General features: G+C 40.6%; 1 protein-coding gene across 1 annotated transcript; it reads right to left on the reverse strand.

Annotated features, from left to right (window-relative positions):
- Positions 1–12,480: 12,480 nt before the first annotated feature.
- tril.S (TLR4 interactor with leucine-rich repeats S homeolog) lies at positions 12,481–16,940 on the reverse strand. Its single transcript, XM_018269248.2, has one exon. The coding sequence runs from the start codon at positions 16,256–16,258 to the stop codon at positions 13,694–13,696; it is 2,565 nt and encodes an 854-aa protein (XP_018124737.1). The 5' UTR covers positions 16,259–16,940; the 3' UTR covers positions 12,481–13,693.
- Positions 16,941–17,259: the final 319 nt, after the last annotated feature.

The following is a 17,259-nucleotide window of genomic DNA, read 5'->3' on the forward strand; positions in this document are numbered from 1 at the left end:
TCATTTCCTTCTTCATTTCTTTCAGGGCTATATCAAAACTACATCCGTTATGAACTTAATGTGATTAGTCAGTACTGACAGCCATGTTGGATAGTTAAACTGAAACACTATTCTGGTAATCTTGCTTGCTCTGTGTTATGATAAGAAAAGTGATTAGTTTCATGGTGTATGTTCAAGCCAGAGGCCTCGTTTTATGCAGGGATTTTAGGTTCCCAAGTATCCTATGGGACAGATTTAAGGTGGTCATACACAAGTCAAAGGATAGATTCTGTACAGGGAGACTATACATGTACAGATATATGACCACTTTTGCCTTGTTCTGTTCGTTGTAGCCTGAACAAGCACAGGATACACAGTAGATAACAGATAAGTTCTGAAGTATCCCATTGTTTTCTACAGAACTTTATCTGTTATCTGCCGTGTATCCTGTGCCTTTTCTCCCTTTTTAGCTTTGAATGGCTGCCCTCATGGTTACACAGCAGCTTGTTTATATAAACTATAGTAGAATTTCTGAAGCAAAACAAACATACAAATTTATACAAGTTTTACCAGTGCAAAACAAAAAAACATTATATTTTAATTAATTTAAAACACTTTCATTATTTTGGTGTTACTGTTCAAATTAATATTTGGAATGTGATGTTTAAAAGGCAGGTGTCCATATATTTTTCCCATATAGTGAATGCATTCTAGCAGGAATCTTAATATCTGCTCTTGGCAGCAAAACAACATTGGGACATGTGGAAGAAACAAGCACCACAGCATAAGGGAACTCTATAATATTGTATTGAAGTTGTTGGTCTTTCCAAAGTTAATTACAGTATCTATAAAATATAAATATTAATTCTTGGTTATAAGCCAGGAATTGCCATCCTCCTCTTTGGGTTTCAGACTATAACATTTGACGGGTTAGTTGTAATTCAATATAGCTGGTTGGCTACAGGTTCAGCATATCTGTCATATATTCTCTTCTGTAATAGTGGGACTCATTTATAAACACTGGCCATATTTTCACATGGGCAGTAACCAAGTGTTGGGATTTTTTTCAACCAGCAGCTGATTGGAAAATGAAAGCAAACATTTGATTGGTTATTATGGGTTGCTGCTTAGGTGCAAATGTGCCCAGTGTTTTATAAATGAGCCCCAGTGTTATGTATAATGAATCGCTATCTAAACCAAAGCAGATAGTCACACTATAAGTGCAAAGAATACTTGTGTTTTGTGAAATTCAGCTGTCTGTTTGTAATAAACATGCTGCACAGTTCCCTTGACAATGAAATTACAACAAATGCAGATGCAAAGTGCCTTCATAGGATGATGTAGGTTTTCTAAGTCTCTCCGGGGGTAAGATAAATACTTGTTTGGGACAAATGAAGTAAGTGAGGCAAGCCCCTGACTTTAGAAATTACATCCCAGACCAAGTATGTGTAAGCATTTCTGGCACAGTGAGTTTCAGTTCAATTTGTTCAGTACAAACAATACTTGCACACAACATGGGAGGACATGCTAGTGTTATTGAGTGGTGTTGGGCTTGTAGTAACTGGGATGGGAGCTACAATCTCCAGAGTTTCCCTTCCCAGGGCTAATATGAACCAATTTCTAATATCCAGTATATTTGGCAGATAAAATGATCCCATATGGAACAGAGTCACAGTATTCCAGCTGTATGCATTAAATTTCCTGGCCCAAATACCAGACAGTCGGTAGCCCACACGCTTTACATGATACAAAGGCAGATCTTTAAAATCCATTAGACCAACTGCCAAGGACACCTTGTAAAACTCCAATATCACTACAACTAGTAATGTAATCTAATATAAGGGATCGGAACACCCAAGCACAGAGTTGAGCTTTCTGTAGCTGAACAATACCATTCGCACTTCCAACTGGCTGCCTTTGTTCATTGCAACCAGTGACTAAAGGTGGCCATAGACGCAAAGATAATATTGTACGAAGCAAATTTTTTACGATATTCGGTGCGTTTATGGTAAGAAAAGAGCCGACCGATATCGACTGGATGGAAAATTTAGAGCGGATGCCTTTGAAGGCATCCAAACATCGGCGATTGTTAGAGCTGAATCATCAGATACAAGTAGATTCTATTGTTTCTACCTGTATATCTGTCGATTCAGCTCTACACGTGTGTATCGAAACAACCGATCTTTCTTGCCAATCGGTAGGATTATACTGTACATATCTAAGCTTCACCGAAATGAGAAATTCCCGATCGAGACATAAAAACTTACTATGTGACAATTGCAATACATGTTAAGGACCGAGTGAGAGAGACCAAAGGAGGTAAAGGAAATTAACATATTTACCACTGTGTAGCGTAGTATTTAGTCCTGCTGTCTTGCAGTCCTTACAGTTTTCAGCTTCATACAACCAGGTTGCTCTCTGTGTGGAGTTTATATGTTTGCCCCATACCTGTGTGTTTTATTATAGGTGCTCCAGCTTCCTCTCACATATAGGCAGGTTAATAGGATCCACATCAAAATCACCCTACCTACTGAGTGGAGCTTATAGTCTCATTTTGCTACAACATAAGGCAATAGATGAGATATATGACGTAACAAATGCTACTCTAAAAAGAAATAGGATGAACATCCTATTCCCCCCCCAAAACCACCAAAATATGAATCTTTCATCATTACAGCCTGCTTATGCATTCTTAATATCTGTCAAACCACAACCTTTGTTTAACACACCTTTGCCAACATGGCAAAAACTTAGAGCAGGCTTTTTATCTTCACTTGCAGCAGGACACAGGGCTGCTGTTCACTTCCCACTGTCAGCAGCCCAATGCCTCTTATGCTACAGCCCCTAATACCCCTTACCTTCTGAAATAAACCATTATCTTCCCTCGAGTCTGCTGGTAGTCTACAACGTATATAGAGGTATAACAGCCGTATGCCTTAAAGGAGAAGGAAAGGCATGTTATACTTGTGGGTGCCAAAAGCTAGGCACCCCCAAGTGGTTGTATTTACTTACCTGATTATTGCAGCTAGCACCACAAAGTGATCAACTTCCTGCTTCTTCTTTCTTCTCGCCGCTGCACATGCACAATAGAGTGAAAAGCCGAACTTTAACTAAAAAGCTGGCTATTTCATTCTACTGCACATGCGTCTGCCCTGGGAAATTTGAATAAAGAAGAAGCAGGAAGGCGATTGCTCCGTGGTTGCTCACTGCAGGAACCCCAGGCTGATGCAGTTTTCTCCTGGTCCAGGGTGTCAGGTAAGTATATACAATCACTTGGGGGAGATTAACTTTTGGCACCCCCAAGTAAAAATGACTTTCTTTCTTTCTTTAATACTAAAAAATGATATATGGGGTTTAAATTGTTCTTTATTCATCTGTCATGAACATGTTTAGATTTAGTCAAATATTGCAGAAAATCTATGGGATTCAGAAAAGCCATGTATTGTATTGGATATGGCTTCCTATTAATGTACATACAATCTTGCCATATAGTAGTTCTGCCTCACAAGCCTTTCTTCATTCAGAACATTTCAAAAAGTACTGTATCCTTCTAATGGCACTTTACACAGATCATACACTATACTGAACTCTGACTCCCAGTACCTTGAAGATCCCATGTATTATACAAATGCTACTCTAAAAAGAAATAGGATGTACATTAACAGGTGATTTACTAGAAAACAAAGCCTAACATTTTGACTGTAAATGTATTTAATGTATATAGACAGGTAATTGTGGTTCTCTAGCTGGTACAGACTACTATGTGAAAGAAGGCAGCTGAATAGGAACAGTAACACCACTAAATGAAAGTGTATTAAAGTATAGGGATGTCGCGGACTGTTCGCCCGCGAACTAATTCGCGCGAACATCGACCGTTCGCGTCCGCCGAATGTTCGCGAACGTCGCGCGACGTTCGCCAATTTGGGTTCGCCTTAGCTGGCGCTTATTTTTGCCCTCTCACCCAGAGCAGCAGATACATGGCAGCCAATCAGGAAGCTCTCCCTCCTGGACCACCCCCACACCCCCTGGACCACTCCCCTTCCATATATAAACTGAAGCCCTGCAGCGTTTTTTCATTCTGCCTGTGTGTGCTTGGAAGAGCTAGTGTAGGGAGAGAGCTGTTTAGTGATTTGAGGGACAGTTGATAGTAACTTTGCTGGCTAGTAATCTACTTGATACTGCTCTGTATTGTAGGGACAGAACTCTGCAGGGATTTGAGGGACAGTGAGTTTAGGTTAGTTAGCTTTGCTGACTAGTAATCTACCTTCTACTGCAGTGCTCTGTATGTAGCTGCTGTGGGCACTGCTTCTGATCTCATCTGCTGACTGCTGCCTGTAACCCAATAGTCCTTGTAAGGACTGCTTTTATTTTCTTTTTTGTTTTTTTACTTTGCTACTGTAAGAGCCCAGTGCTATTAGTCTAGCTGTGTTGGGGAGTGGGACTGGTGTGCTGCTCCTCCTAGTAGTTCACCACTACCAGCACCAACCAGAGTCAAAATTGTTACAAAGTATCTTATTTGCACCTGTTAGCTGTTCTGAGCTCTCTGCCAAAAGCTAATTAAGTTAGAAACTGGTTTTTTTCTGGCTGTTCAGTTCAGAGAAAAGAGGGACTGGTGTGCTGCTCCTCCTAGTAGTTCACCACTACCAGCACCAACCAGAGTCAAAATTGTTACAAAGTATCTTATTTGCACCTGTTAGCTGTTCTGAGCTCTCTGCCAAAAGCTAATTAAGTTAGAAACTGTTTTTTTTCTGGCTGTTCAGTTCAGAGAAAAGAGGGACTTTCCAGTACAAAAGAGGGACAGGGGGTTGAGTGGTCAAAAGAGGGACAGTTGGGAGGTATGCAAGTGCCACCTAGCTGTGTGAGCTTTTTCACATTCTGTCTAAATAACAATAATAATTCCATGTCCGTAAACATCACCTGAGTGATGTTTTTACAGCAGCAATAATATATTCCGTACCCACTACTGTATACGTTGCCCTTGCAGGCATTGTTTGCCCAGTCTTTAACCAAGTGCCACCTAGCTGTGTGAGCTTTTTCACATTCCGTGTCCAGAAACATCAGTGACATAGTGTGATTTCTGCCCTTTACAGCACAAAATGCAGCGCTGTGTCAACAATGTATTTTTCAGATACATTTTTGCCCTTGATCCCCCTCTGGCATGCCACTGTCCAGGTCGTTGCACCCTTTAAACAACTTTAAAATCATTTTTCTGGCCAGAAATGTCTTTTCTAGCTTTTAAAATTCGCGTTCCCATTGAAGTCTATGGGGTTCGCGACGTTCGCGAACCGTTCGCATTTTTGACGCAAGTTCGCGAATATGTTCGCGAACATTTTTTCCGCCGTTCGTTACATCCCTATTAAAGTAATGAAAATATATGTAGTGTTGATCTGTACTGGTACAACTGGTGTGTTTGCTTCAGAAACTCTGCTGTGTAGCCATGGGGGCAGCCATTCAAAGCTGAAAAAAATAGAAAAGGTGCAGGACACACAACAGATAACCGATAATCTCTGTAGAATACAATGGGATTCTTCAGAATTTATCTGTTATCTACTGTGTACCCTGTGTATCATGGCTACACAGCAGCTTGTATATATAAACTATAGTAGTGTTTCTGAAGCAAACACATCAGATTTACAAGTGCAAACACTACATTATATTGCCATTTCTATAAAACACAAATTTTTTTTGTGTTACTGTTCCTTTAACAGACCTATAAATAAGCATGAAAGACATTGTGAGGGCCTTGCACAGAGAGAGAAGGCTTTTGTTACATTGTTGCAAAAGTACAAAGTACAATTTCAAACAAACTTTTTAAGTGTAATTATTGCTTTCATTATTGCTTTCATCAGGCAAAATGTTACGTTGGGCTTTACTCCCCCTTCAGTGTCTAGATTTATTTTTGAGAAGAAAACAAAAACCAAAGTTTAAGAAAATTTTCAGACAAAACATTTCATAGATAAAACCAATTTTTTGTTGAAGCACAATTTTATTCTATTTTACAAGAATGCTATGCAAATCATAAAAATACAGTTTTGCGTCTCCCATTGGAAGAATATCCAGTGATGGCATAAGCAAAATAATGTACATTTCATTGGTAGTGGTTTCTTTTCAATGGCATGGCTGTTGGCGAGTATCAGAAGTAATATCTTCCACTAAATAATATTTATTTAACGAAACGTTAATAGTATTACACACATCCTAGTAGATGCCAGCTTCAATCTGCTCTAAACATCAAACCAGTTATATATCCTACTGTTATATGCCTACTATTAGTCATGCCTTTTAGTGGCCCAAAAGAATATGTTTTTATACATAAAGCTTCGAGAATACTGAGCCTCATTGGGTTTTAAAGGGAACCCAAAAGTTGGACTAACAATTCACCACAAAATTGCTTAAAGCAAGCATTTTTGGTAAATTTCCTGTTTATGGTTTACTAAATATATGCATGGCAATGGTAACACAGTTTTTTTTGTAGATTCACAGATTTATATCCTCAACTGCAGCAGCAAAAGGGACTGAGACAATAATTATGATGCTTGATGACAATGTTATTAAAGGTACAGTAGCACCAAAAAAGGAAAGCATTTAAGTAATTCAAATATAATATAGTGTTTCTCTGCACTAGTACAAATAGTGTGTTTGCTTTAGAAATACTACTATAATTTAAATCAACAAGCTGTTGTGTAGCCATGACCATAGAAACTATAGTAGTCTGTCTAAAGCAAACACATAACCTTTTACCAATGCAGGGCACCAGTACAGGATATTTTAATTACTTTAATCACTTTTGTTTTTCTTTGGCGTTACTGTTCCTTTAATAAGGAAGAAAGATAAAAATATAGGAAGGCTGGTATTTTTTTTTCCAAGATATGGTGGCAACCCTAGGCTTAATGGGCATCGCCAGGATGTGAAATGGGACAAAAAAAACTCAGATTTCATTCCAGGGAGGTTGGTGTTTCTGTAAATATACAGGACACTAGGGGGCAGATTTATCAAGGGTCGAATTTCGAAGTACAAAAAACTTCGAAATTCTACCATCGAATTAAAAAACTTCGAATTCGAATTTTTTTTCAGCAAATTTGGCAATCCTGCGGTCGAATAAAAATCGTTTGATTGAACGATTCGAACGATTTTAGCGTACGATCGAACGATTTTAATTCGATGTGTTAAGACTTAGAAAAATGTTGTAGAAGGTCCCCATAGGCTAACATAGCACTTCGGCAGGTTTAATTTGGCGAAGTATTGAAGTCGAAGTATTTTTAAAGAGACAGTACTTCGATTATCGAATGGTCGAATATTCAAACGATTTTTACTTTGAATAGAAGTCAAAGTAAATTCGAAGTCGTAGTATCCTATTTGATGGTCGAAGTATCCAAAAATACTTCCAATTTCGAATTTTTTTACTCAAAAATTCCCTCGAATTCACTTTGACCCTTGATAGATCTGCCCCTAACTGGTGAAACTATACTGCAGTATATTGGCCATGGCTCTCCAGCTATTCCAGAACCAAAACACTTATCATCCTATCAACAGATTTTCAGGGGTTAGATGAGTTTGTGACTTGTAATATCTGAAGAATCCAAGCAGCATGACCTACTAATGAAATAGATAATGCATGTTTATGCTAGACTGAGATGTGAATCTGGTGAAAACTGTGATTCTCACATGCCAACTGGAAGTGAACTCTAAACCAGAAAGTACTGGGTCTCTTTTTTCTTTCAATTCATTTAATTGAATTCTATTCTTGAACCTTTATATTAACTGAAATACAACCACAGGCAGGGCTCCACAGAATGCATTAGAAAAAATCACAAAGCAAAAAAATGATAAGAAATATGAAAACTGGTGAGGTTATGCAACAGAAAATTAAATTACATGAGTCATATTCAATTTAAAGAAGCATACAAAGAAAATGAGATTTCCACTTTAAAGGTAATGAAAAGCAGCGATTGCATTGTTGCACTAGAACCTTTCTCAAGTGCCATTAGAACATCAACAAATTCAATCCACGTAAAAACATGTTGAAGGCAGACAATACTCACCCCACTTACACACTTGTTAGTACACAGTATATTCCACACTACATGTTATTTGCATATTTCTTATAGGATTTACATATGCAGGGCATCCATTTGCAGATATTTGTGCCATCTAAATGTCAACTAGCAAAGCATTGCTTTCACAGTATGATATCTATTTTCCTCTATGGACCATTCACATTACATTTTATTTCTTGCACGCAGAATTATAAATACTATCAAAAGTCCATTGCGACATGTTTTCTTGTTCCAGTTCATTGTGATGTCCTTCCATGTTACAGCTCCATATAAGTAATGAAGAGAGTAATGAGATAACTTGGCAAACACAGGACTGAATATCTACTGTAAATAACTGCTGACCAGGAGTCAGTTATTTCGTCAGATTGGCATATGTATCGCTTTGGAATTCTGAAGTCGCCCGAAGTTTTCTTCTGAGGCAACCGCGGACGACTTCGGAAAACAAAAATTCGAATCACCGGTGGGATGGAATATGTAGCATTCGCATTCTTGACAGCGGGAAGGCATTTGGGAAGATAAGTCGCCTGCAGCAGAGAAGATCTTCCCATCTGCCACCACCCTTAGGGTGAAGACTCACAGAGCTACTAGTAGCAGCTACTTGTCAGTGCTACAAAATAGACAATAGGGATTGCTAAGACACTATGGTGCAGGCTTATTATGTGGTATAAAAAACAGGCATGCATCACAGTGTAAAAAATGGCGTCATTTTTGGGGAACTTTTCTTTGAGCAAATCTGGCCTTTGCATGGTGTAAAATAACACACACCTTGATAAATTCAACATTATGGGGTAGATTTATCAAAGGTCGAGGTGAATTTTCGAATGAAAAAAATTGGAATTTCAAGCTATTTTTTGTGCACTTGGAATAGGGAATAGTCCAAATTCGATTTGAATATCGAAATTATATTAAGGACAGGCTGTTAGAATATCAGAACTGCTCCATCTTAGCCTCCACTGCCTGATCTGCCTCTCATTTCAGCCTAGTCAAGGCCATGGGCAGAGCAGTTCCTATGTATGCGAATGGAAAGAAACTGCAGGCTAGGAAGGTGTGTGTAGGACTTACTGAACCTAATAGGGGTTAGAAACTAATGGCAGCCTGCTCAGATCCCTATATTTAATTTCTGCCATAGGCAATAACTACTGGACATAGAGCCCTCTGGAAGCAGCAGAGGTCACAGATGTGAGCTAGCACCTTATACGTAAGGTAAGGAAAGATGTGCAAGATGGAATGTTAATAGTTTGCCCCCTGATGCTACAAAGCAGAGAAAAAAGTGTCCCATGCCTGCTCAATGGCACTACCAACCTGTGTGCAGCACACCAGCAAAGGTAAAGTAAACAGTGATAGAATTATGCAATAGTTTGGAATTAGGTCCTGTCTAAAAGTCTGTAGCATAGAATACAATATTTACATGATAACTGTGTATTCACATGTCTGAGGACAGTTTTTTTATCAGTAGCTTCTATGACATCTCCTAACTTGCTTTGGTTTGCTCTGACAGCGCCATAAAACTTTTTCCAGCCTTTTTGATCTTCAAGTCCCAGCATCCCCAGCCAGCCAGTGCCCATATACGGTACATCAGCCCCTACTTTGAGGCTACATTCATTAAAACCATATTGTTCCAGTTATTTACACAAATTATTAGTGCAAGATACCCTACAAACACACCTTTATAATGTTGTGGTACAAATTCACTATCAATGTAAGAGGGAACAGAATTTTGCATCAGAAAAAATATCATCGTTCGAATTATAGTTAGTATATTTTCATACTGGGTAACTTTAGTGGCAACCCTAGCTGTGAATATACCGCCATTCCTATAGTAATGAGCACGACTGGCTCAGACAGAGCAGCACTAAGCAGTTTTTGGGGGCTTGGGGATTACATCTCAAGACTTAACATAAATGGCTGTTTTAGAGTAAAAAATGAAAGTTTTCAGAGTTAGTGGCTGATGCTTTGCAGATATTTATCTAAACAGGTACAAAAAGATACAATTACATGACCATATGAGCATGATTGTGACTGTTTCTGTACATAAGTAGCAATATTCCCAATAGATAAAACAAAGATGGAGGTTAATAAATTCTGGATTTAGGCCAGTCTGAATTCTGCAACAAATCTTCCCCGATGTGTCCAAAACCTAAAGCCTAGTCTTCCCATGACCCAGCACTTCCGGAACAGAGAGCAAGATGGATGGAATCTCTTGACCTTGATGTGGGACTCATTAGAATTTATAGAACATAGGTCAGAAGTATCAAGGAAAAACAGGAGTGAGTCTGGGGATATTTCTGAAACTAAACTTGACATTTATATTTAGAGATTAAGCAGTTTGCCTTTCAAGTGCTTCAGATTTGCCTTGGTGAATAAAGAAAAAAGTGGCACTAATACTATGTTTGGGTGGATCCTGGGTATCTGTCGAAAAGGTGATAGGAACATTATATGCAGAGTTTTATTGGCCATCAGGAAATAAATGGTTGGAAAACTTTTCTGTATAAGTTGTACCTTCAAAACCTAAACATGCACTGTAACTGCAGAGGATACACATCAAAAAAATTTAGCAGCCCAAAAATAATAGGAAAAATAGGAAAAAAAATAATGATAATACCATTGTAAACAATCAGGGAGATACCAATGCTTGTTCTAATGAACATTACAGAGAGATGATGGTTTCAATCACCATGATAATTCATATTACCTGCAATGAAATTTCAGTAATCTGGTAGCTAGGGTGCACATTATCCAGAGCCGGGCCAACCCGGCCAGGCGCCCTAGGCAACCTGGTGGGCACGGCGCCGGCTCAGTGTGCGCGAAACTGTGCATGCACGAAATTATGCTCCAGCGTGCATGCACGAAATTACGCTCCAGCGCGCATCCGCGAAATGGAGTTCGCGCATGCGCAAAATGGTGTTTGCGCATGCGCAGAGGCACATTTTCGTTAAAGTTACACTAGGCAGTCTGGGAGAGACGGGACCGGACACAGGGTAGGCGACAGGTACCTGGCGCCCCCCCAGCTTTGCGCCCTAGGCACGTGCCTACTCTGCCTACCCCTAGTTCCGGCCCTGACTTTATCCTAGCAACCATCAACTGATATTAATAAGATACTGGAAAATGATTAGAAGAGGACCTGAATAGACAGATCATTAATAGACAGATAAAAAGTAGCAATAACTATATATGTGTAGCCTTACAGAGCATTTGTTTTTAAGATGGGGTCAGTGACCCCCATTTGAAAGCTGGAAAGAGTCAGAAGGCAAATAAGTCCAAAACTATAAAAAAGAAACAAAAATGAAGGCCAATTGCAAAGATGCTTAAAATTAGCAATTCATTAATAGGCTGTTCACCCTTTAATGTGCAAATGATTATATCACAGAATAGGGGGCAAAAAATTGGAAAAGCCCCAGAATGAAATCTCGATACACCAGTGAATGTCAGAGGGACTGCTGTAAGATGCCATAGGCCAGTGTTTTATTTGGGCCTGTATGGGGCTGTTTGGGCTTATGTGTACCTAGAATGCCAGGGCCTATTTTCATTCTGAGTCCAGACATGGCATGTAAGCTCTTTATAGAAGATCCTGTTCTGTATAAGTTAAAAAAAGCAAATAAAAATCATTGGAAAGAAGTTCCTGAATGAAACATTGCAATACAAAAATTATGAATTATTTAAATATCATTTTGCCATGCAACTTTTCTGTAGAAAAACAAAATGAATATAAGAATTGCCACTGTCACGGCACAAATGAGTAATCTTTGCCTTTAAACCCAGCCAACCATGTGTTGCAAGGCAAAATGAAAAAGTCCACACCAAGGGGTTATGTACTAAAATCTCTATGTACTAAATCTTTAAAACTCAGACTTTACTAAATAACCCCCTAAATATTAATTATTTTATCACTTTGATGTTCCTTTGGATATTGATTGTCAGAATTCAGAGAGACCCGCAACAATAAATTTCTGGCCACGTTGTGCGCTTAATAAATAAGTCTGAAGGTATTCATTTTACATGGTCCTTTAGGAATTAGGTCTTAAAGGGACACTAAACCCTGCTGCAACCACACTTGGACTACAAATCCCAGCAAACTTTAACATCTTATCATGGTTAAGGCATGCTGGGTTGTATTCTTAAAGAAATATTGCACAACATTGTGCCTATTGAGCAGCGTGACCGGCCAGGTTGTCTGGCCTGCCACTGCCCAGCATAGAAAAACCCACCCACTTTCTATTCATTCCTATGGGGTTTTTCGAAGTGTATTTATCTGCCCCTCTGTATTTGCCGTCAGCACACTCCATATATCCCTTTACAAGTGGGCAGAACAGGTGGGGAAACACATACAACATATGGAGGCTGTAGGGGTCTGGAGCACTTCTGACGGTCATTAAGAAGGCCAAAAGAGGGCCAATAAATGTAGCTAAAAAGTGTGACAAAATAATTGTATCCTTTTATAGAAAAATGATGTCAAAAATAATTTTATCCTTTTATAGAAAAATGAATTACATTTTTCAATTGTGTCTTACATATAAGAATATAACAATCAACATACCCAAACATTCACACTGATATAGAACAAAGATATATTGCATATTACTTTTATACAGGCCAGGAAACAGCATGTCCGTTGCACTAATCATTTCCCCCTTTCCAGGAAGCGAGGAGTGCAAAGGCAAATTGCTTCCATCTGCTAAAAAAAATGCACTTGTTCAAACAGAGCATGGGAAATGTACATGTACACATAAAAACGTTAGGACATTACAGGAAGGGGCATTGTTAATCTCATAAACCACTGATTGTTGAAGACACAAAGGCATTGAAGGCATAAAGACCTGCGTATTTCTACATTGCCTAGGAAACAACTCCTGCAAATGGACACTTGGGGGGGGGGTTATTGGAGGAATCCTTTGTTTATTTTATGGCATGTTGAGTATGTCTTTTTCTTCTTTGGAGCCCAAATGGACTGTAAAAGCTAGCACCTTTCCAACACTTGCTTTAAGTGAAAAACATCAATCATTTTCAAACACAAAATAAATTATGAACAATTTAATGACATGTTAATGAATGTCATCAAGGTAAAAAAAGAGCAGTTAATTAAATCAGGTTACTGCCATAGAGATCTGGGATAGTAGTAACACTGAGATGAAAATTCCCCACATCAGTAATATGGCAAAAACACATAATTCATATTCTCATACTATTAGGATTGCCATCTGGCTGGTATTTTACTGGCCTGGCCGGTAAAAATGATGGATCATCCCAATGTTATTAATAGGGAAAAAAGATAAATATATAGGAAAGCCGGTATCTTTTTCCAGAAAAGGTGGCAACCCTACATACTATCAGGTTTTGATCCTTTGTACAATCAGTCTGGGCCTTTGCAGTTGTTGCTGCAGTACAACTCCCAGCATCCTCTGTTAGCTAAGAGTTTAGTTCAGCATGTCAATTAATGACATCATATTATCATTAACAGATTGTCAAATAGAGCTCTAACACTGTTTTTTTGCCACTGTAACTCATTGGAATCAAATCCTTATCTCGCAACTGAGGTGTCAATGCTAAACCGCAAGTCAGGACATATCACTCTGCAGTAATCCACATATGCAAATGTAGATGAGGAACTCATGGCTGGTTACCATTTGGTCACTGAACACAGAATAGAATGATGTAAAGGGTCAGTGTGTAAATCTCTGCAGCAGATCTTCCCTGTGTATGTTGCCTCCTTCCCTAAATCGATCACAGCCAGGAAACTCAATGAGATCTGCTTCGCCCAGGGCACAAACAGTAGTTCGTGGGTGATGAGACTGAAATCCTGAGAAATCAGTAGAGACCCCTGTACCCACAGACCTGTAGGGGCGCCGGGTGGAGTACATCTGACGAACGTGCACTGGGGGTCTCCTACGACTCCATTTCCTGTGGGCCAGCCTAGATCCCCAAGCCACCAAGCCCAATAAAAGCAGCAGGGCATTGACAGCAAGTAGTGCTAAAGCCAGCACTTGGTAATTGAGCAGAGGTTGGTCATCTTCAGATGGTAGGGTGACGAGCCCTACACAGTGATCCCTTGGTGCCATAGGACATGCTCTTCCACCAATAATGCTCTCTACACAAACCAGATATGGTGTGTCGCCAGTCAGCTCTTGCAGAGTCAGAGATTCCACTCTACCACGTGGATAAACGAAGCGCTGGAAACTACCTGTTTGCCCAAAGCGCTCATATAGCACTCGAAATAGAACAGGCCCTTGGGTATGTGCACTCAGTGTCTGCCAGCAGACCTGGGCTGTGCTACTTCCAACTGCCTCCACTGATAGGTTCACTAAATACAACTTGTTAAAGTCACATGGGTCAGAAAGCAGGGATGGGAAAGGAGCAACTTGGTGCAAAGTCTCAGCAGCTGGATGCATGGGATCACCTTCAGCCTGCTGGAAGGTCTTAGCTGCAGCGTTTTCGTGGTGAATGGGTTTGTCAGTGCCATTATCATGCTGCAGGGTAGTGTAAACAGATCTCAGATCTTCCATGTAAGGTACCACAGATGGAGGGTGCAATTTGCCAGGTTTTTCTGAGTGCAGGAATTCTGAGTGAGGTGGCAAATTACTGGATGCAGGGATAAGGACACTCGTCTGCTTGGCTTTACTATGTGTAGGATGTTTGGAAAGTGGCAGCTTGTGTGAATGTTCAGATTTCTTTACAGACTTTCCTTTGCCCTTCCTTGAGATTTCTAAGCCACGGGTCTTAGCAGTGCTGTCCCTGTTGGTACTTGATGGCCATTTTGTGACTAAGGCCTGCTGCCTTAATGCCAGTCTTTCAAGTACAGGAGAAACATGTGATGCGAGGGTAGGTAGATGCAAAGACTCCTCTTCTGTCTTTGGCTGACCTCTAAGAATATCTGCCCCAGTTACAGCTTTAAGGTCTATTTCTCCTTTCCTAGTCTGATGCATCACTATATCCTCATCCCTTAAAGTGCTGGTCACCATCTGTTCCTGACCTCCAGGCGTTGTGCTTACTTGACAACCTCCAACACCCCTCAAATATGCATCCTCCAGATAGTCTAAATACTTCCCTGCCACTTTAAGAGGCTCCCAGCACTGCACAAATACTGTAAGCATGCGGCTCCTGGAGTGCAGCGTTCCCAAGATCCAGTGCTTAAGATCCAAAAGGTGACAGTCACAGCTCCAGCGATTGCCATCCAGCTGCAAGCGATATAGGGTTGGATTGCCAGCAAATGTCTGCCCAGAGAGGTATTTCAGCATGTTATGCTGCAGATCTAGCACCCTCAGCCTCATTAGTCCTTTAAACATTTCTGGAGGTAAATGAGAAATGGCATTATGGCTCAGATTTAGCATCTCCAAATTGTGCAATGGCACCAAGACACCCTCTGGAAGCTGAAGCAGTTTGTTCCCATCCAAATGCAACTCTTGAAGCAAATCAAGTCCCAAAAATGTCTTAGTTTGTATCACTGAAATTTGATTTGAGCTTAGAATGAGCCTGGAAAGCTTTTGTAATCCATTAAACATAGATGAGCCAAGCTGCTGCAGTTGGTTTCCAGCCATTGTAAGGGTGCTTAGAGATCGCAGGGGCAGGAAGGTAGGTTGGCGCAGAAAGTTCTGTGGGTTCCCAGACAGACTTAGCAGCCGTAGCTTCCCCAGCCCTGTAAAAGCATTTTTACTGATGTTGGTTATTTTGTTGTTCTCCAGATGTAAATATAACAGATTGCTGAGGGCAGAGAAGGGGGAGCCCTGCAAGTTCTGGATGTCATTACCATCCAGTCTGAGCTTGATCAGAGCCGCTAAATTAGAAAAGCTGGCCCTGCTAATATTGTGCAGCCGGTTCCCATTTACATTAAGAACCTTAAGCTTCCTGAGGGGGGCCAAGGCACCAGGGGCAAGGGTAGCCAGCAGATTATTGCCCAGGTACAGTTCTTCAAGCTGAGAGAGATTCTCAAAAGCCTTTAGATGAATGGAGCATATCTGATTGTACTGCAAGTCCAGCCTCTGCAGCTGGGGAAACTGCACAAAGTCCAAGGCACTGATATTGGAAATAAAGTTGCCTCCCAGGCTGTAGGTTTTAGTTCCACTTGAGCTGAGAATGTGGCTGGATCTGGGCACTGATATGAGGCCCCTGTTGGAGCACAGAATATGTTGGAGGTGTTGACAGTCACATGGCTCCAGGCACTTGGGTTCCACACTCCAGGCCAGGGTGCAAGCAAGCAGGACCAGCAATTCTACTAAAGCAGCTTTTGCCATGGCACCTGAAGAAGCCAAAATCTGGGCATCACCTTTCACAGTAAAGTGTTCTGTCTGGCTTCCAAACTGCTTAAATTGTCAGCTCTGAGGGCAAAGCAATCAAGTTTGTATAACTCTTGCCCCTCCTTTCCATACAAAGTTCAGCATTCTGCGTAAAGACTCTTTTTTGTTGTTGTAGTAAGATATGCAGCCACTAGCGACAACTTACTGTGCATGTAACATGTGAGAATTTATCACCGGGAGGGTTCCCTTACCTTGCAGCAGTGCAGTTGGCAGCAGGAGTGGGCAGTGTCAGTGGTAATGGTTGATGTGTAGCATGCTCCTTTTCCTCATGTCCATGGTTAGTTCATTCCAAGACCCGATAAGCAAATCCTTTGAGGTCTGGACACTGCACAGTCCAATAAAGGTTCATCCAAAAGACTCTGATTCGTCCCCTCCCCTTCTCCATGCTAGCAGTATAATAAGAAGAATACATGCAGTCCTTTTGTTTGGGGGTCGCTAGCTGGAGAGTGCATGGCAGCCCAGTGTTAGCAGCAGAGCCAGGGAAAAGTTGTGGGTCTGAGAAGGGGCGGAAATCTGTTCTTCCCACACTGGCTCCCTGGAGATTGTGAGTGAGGAAAGAGGATCCTAGAGAGGCAGCTCAGAGCTGTTAGTGGGAGGAGGGAACATCCAACACATGGAGAACACACAATACTCACTTTAGCAGCAAGAAACGTGCTCTCAGAACAAAAGGACACATTCAGCCAAAACACAATGTGCTCAGACAGCTCTAGGTTACTGCCCTACTACACAGCCTTCTGGGGACAAGGTGAAACACCACCACTGGACAACAGTAAATAACCACTATAATACATGTATGAAATGTACTATGTATTTAAGCATTAAAATACCATAAAGACCACAACATAAGGGCACAGGCACACAGACACCCCTGCCTTATTGCCTCCATTGCAAGAGATAAAATGTCCAAAGCTCCCTTACCATTTCCATTACCGTAATTT

This window comes from Xenopus laevis, chromosome 6S (assembly GCF_017654675.1).
Source record: "Xenopus laevis strain J_2021 chromosome 6S, Xenopus_laevis_v10.1, whole genome shotgun sequence".
In the NCBI taxonomy this organism is placed as follows: domain Eukaryota; kingdom Metazoa; phylum Chordata; class Amphibia; order Anura; family Pipidae; genus Xenopus; species Xenopus laevis.

Coding starts and splice junctions, on each gene's coding strand:
- tril.S (XM_018269248.2), bottom strand. CDS start 16,258: ATGGCAAAAGCTGCTTTAGTAGAATTGCTGGTCCTGCTTGCTTGCACC.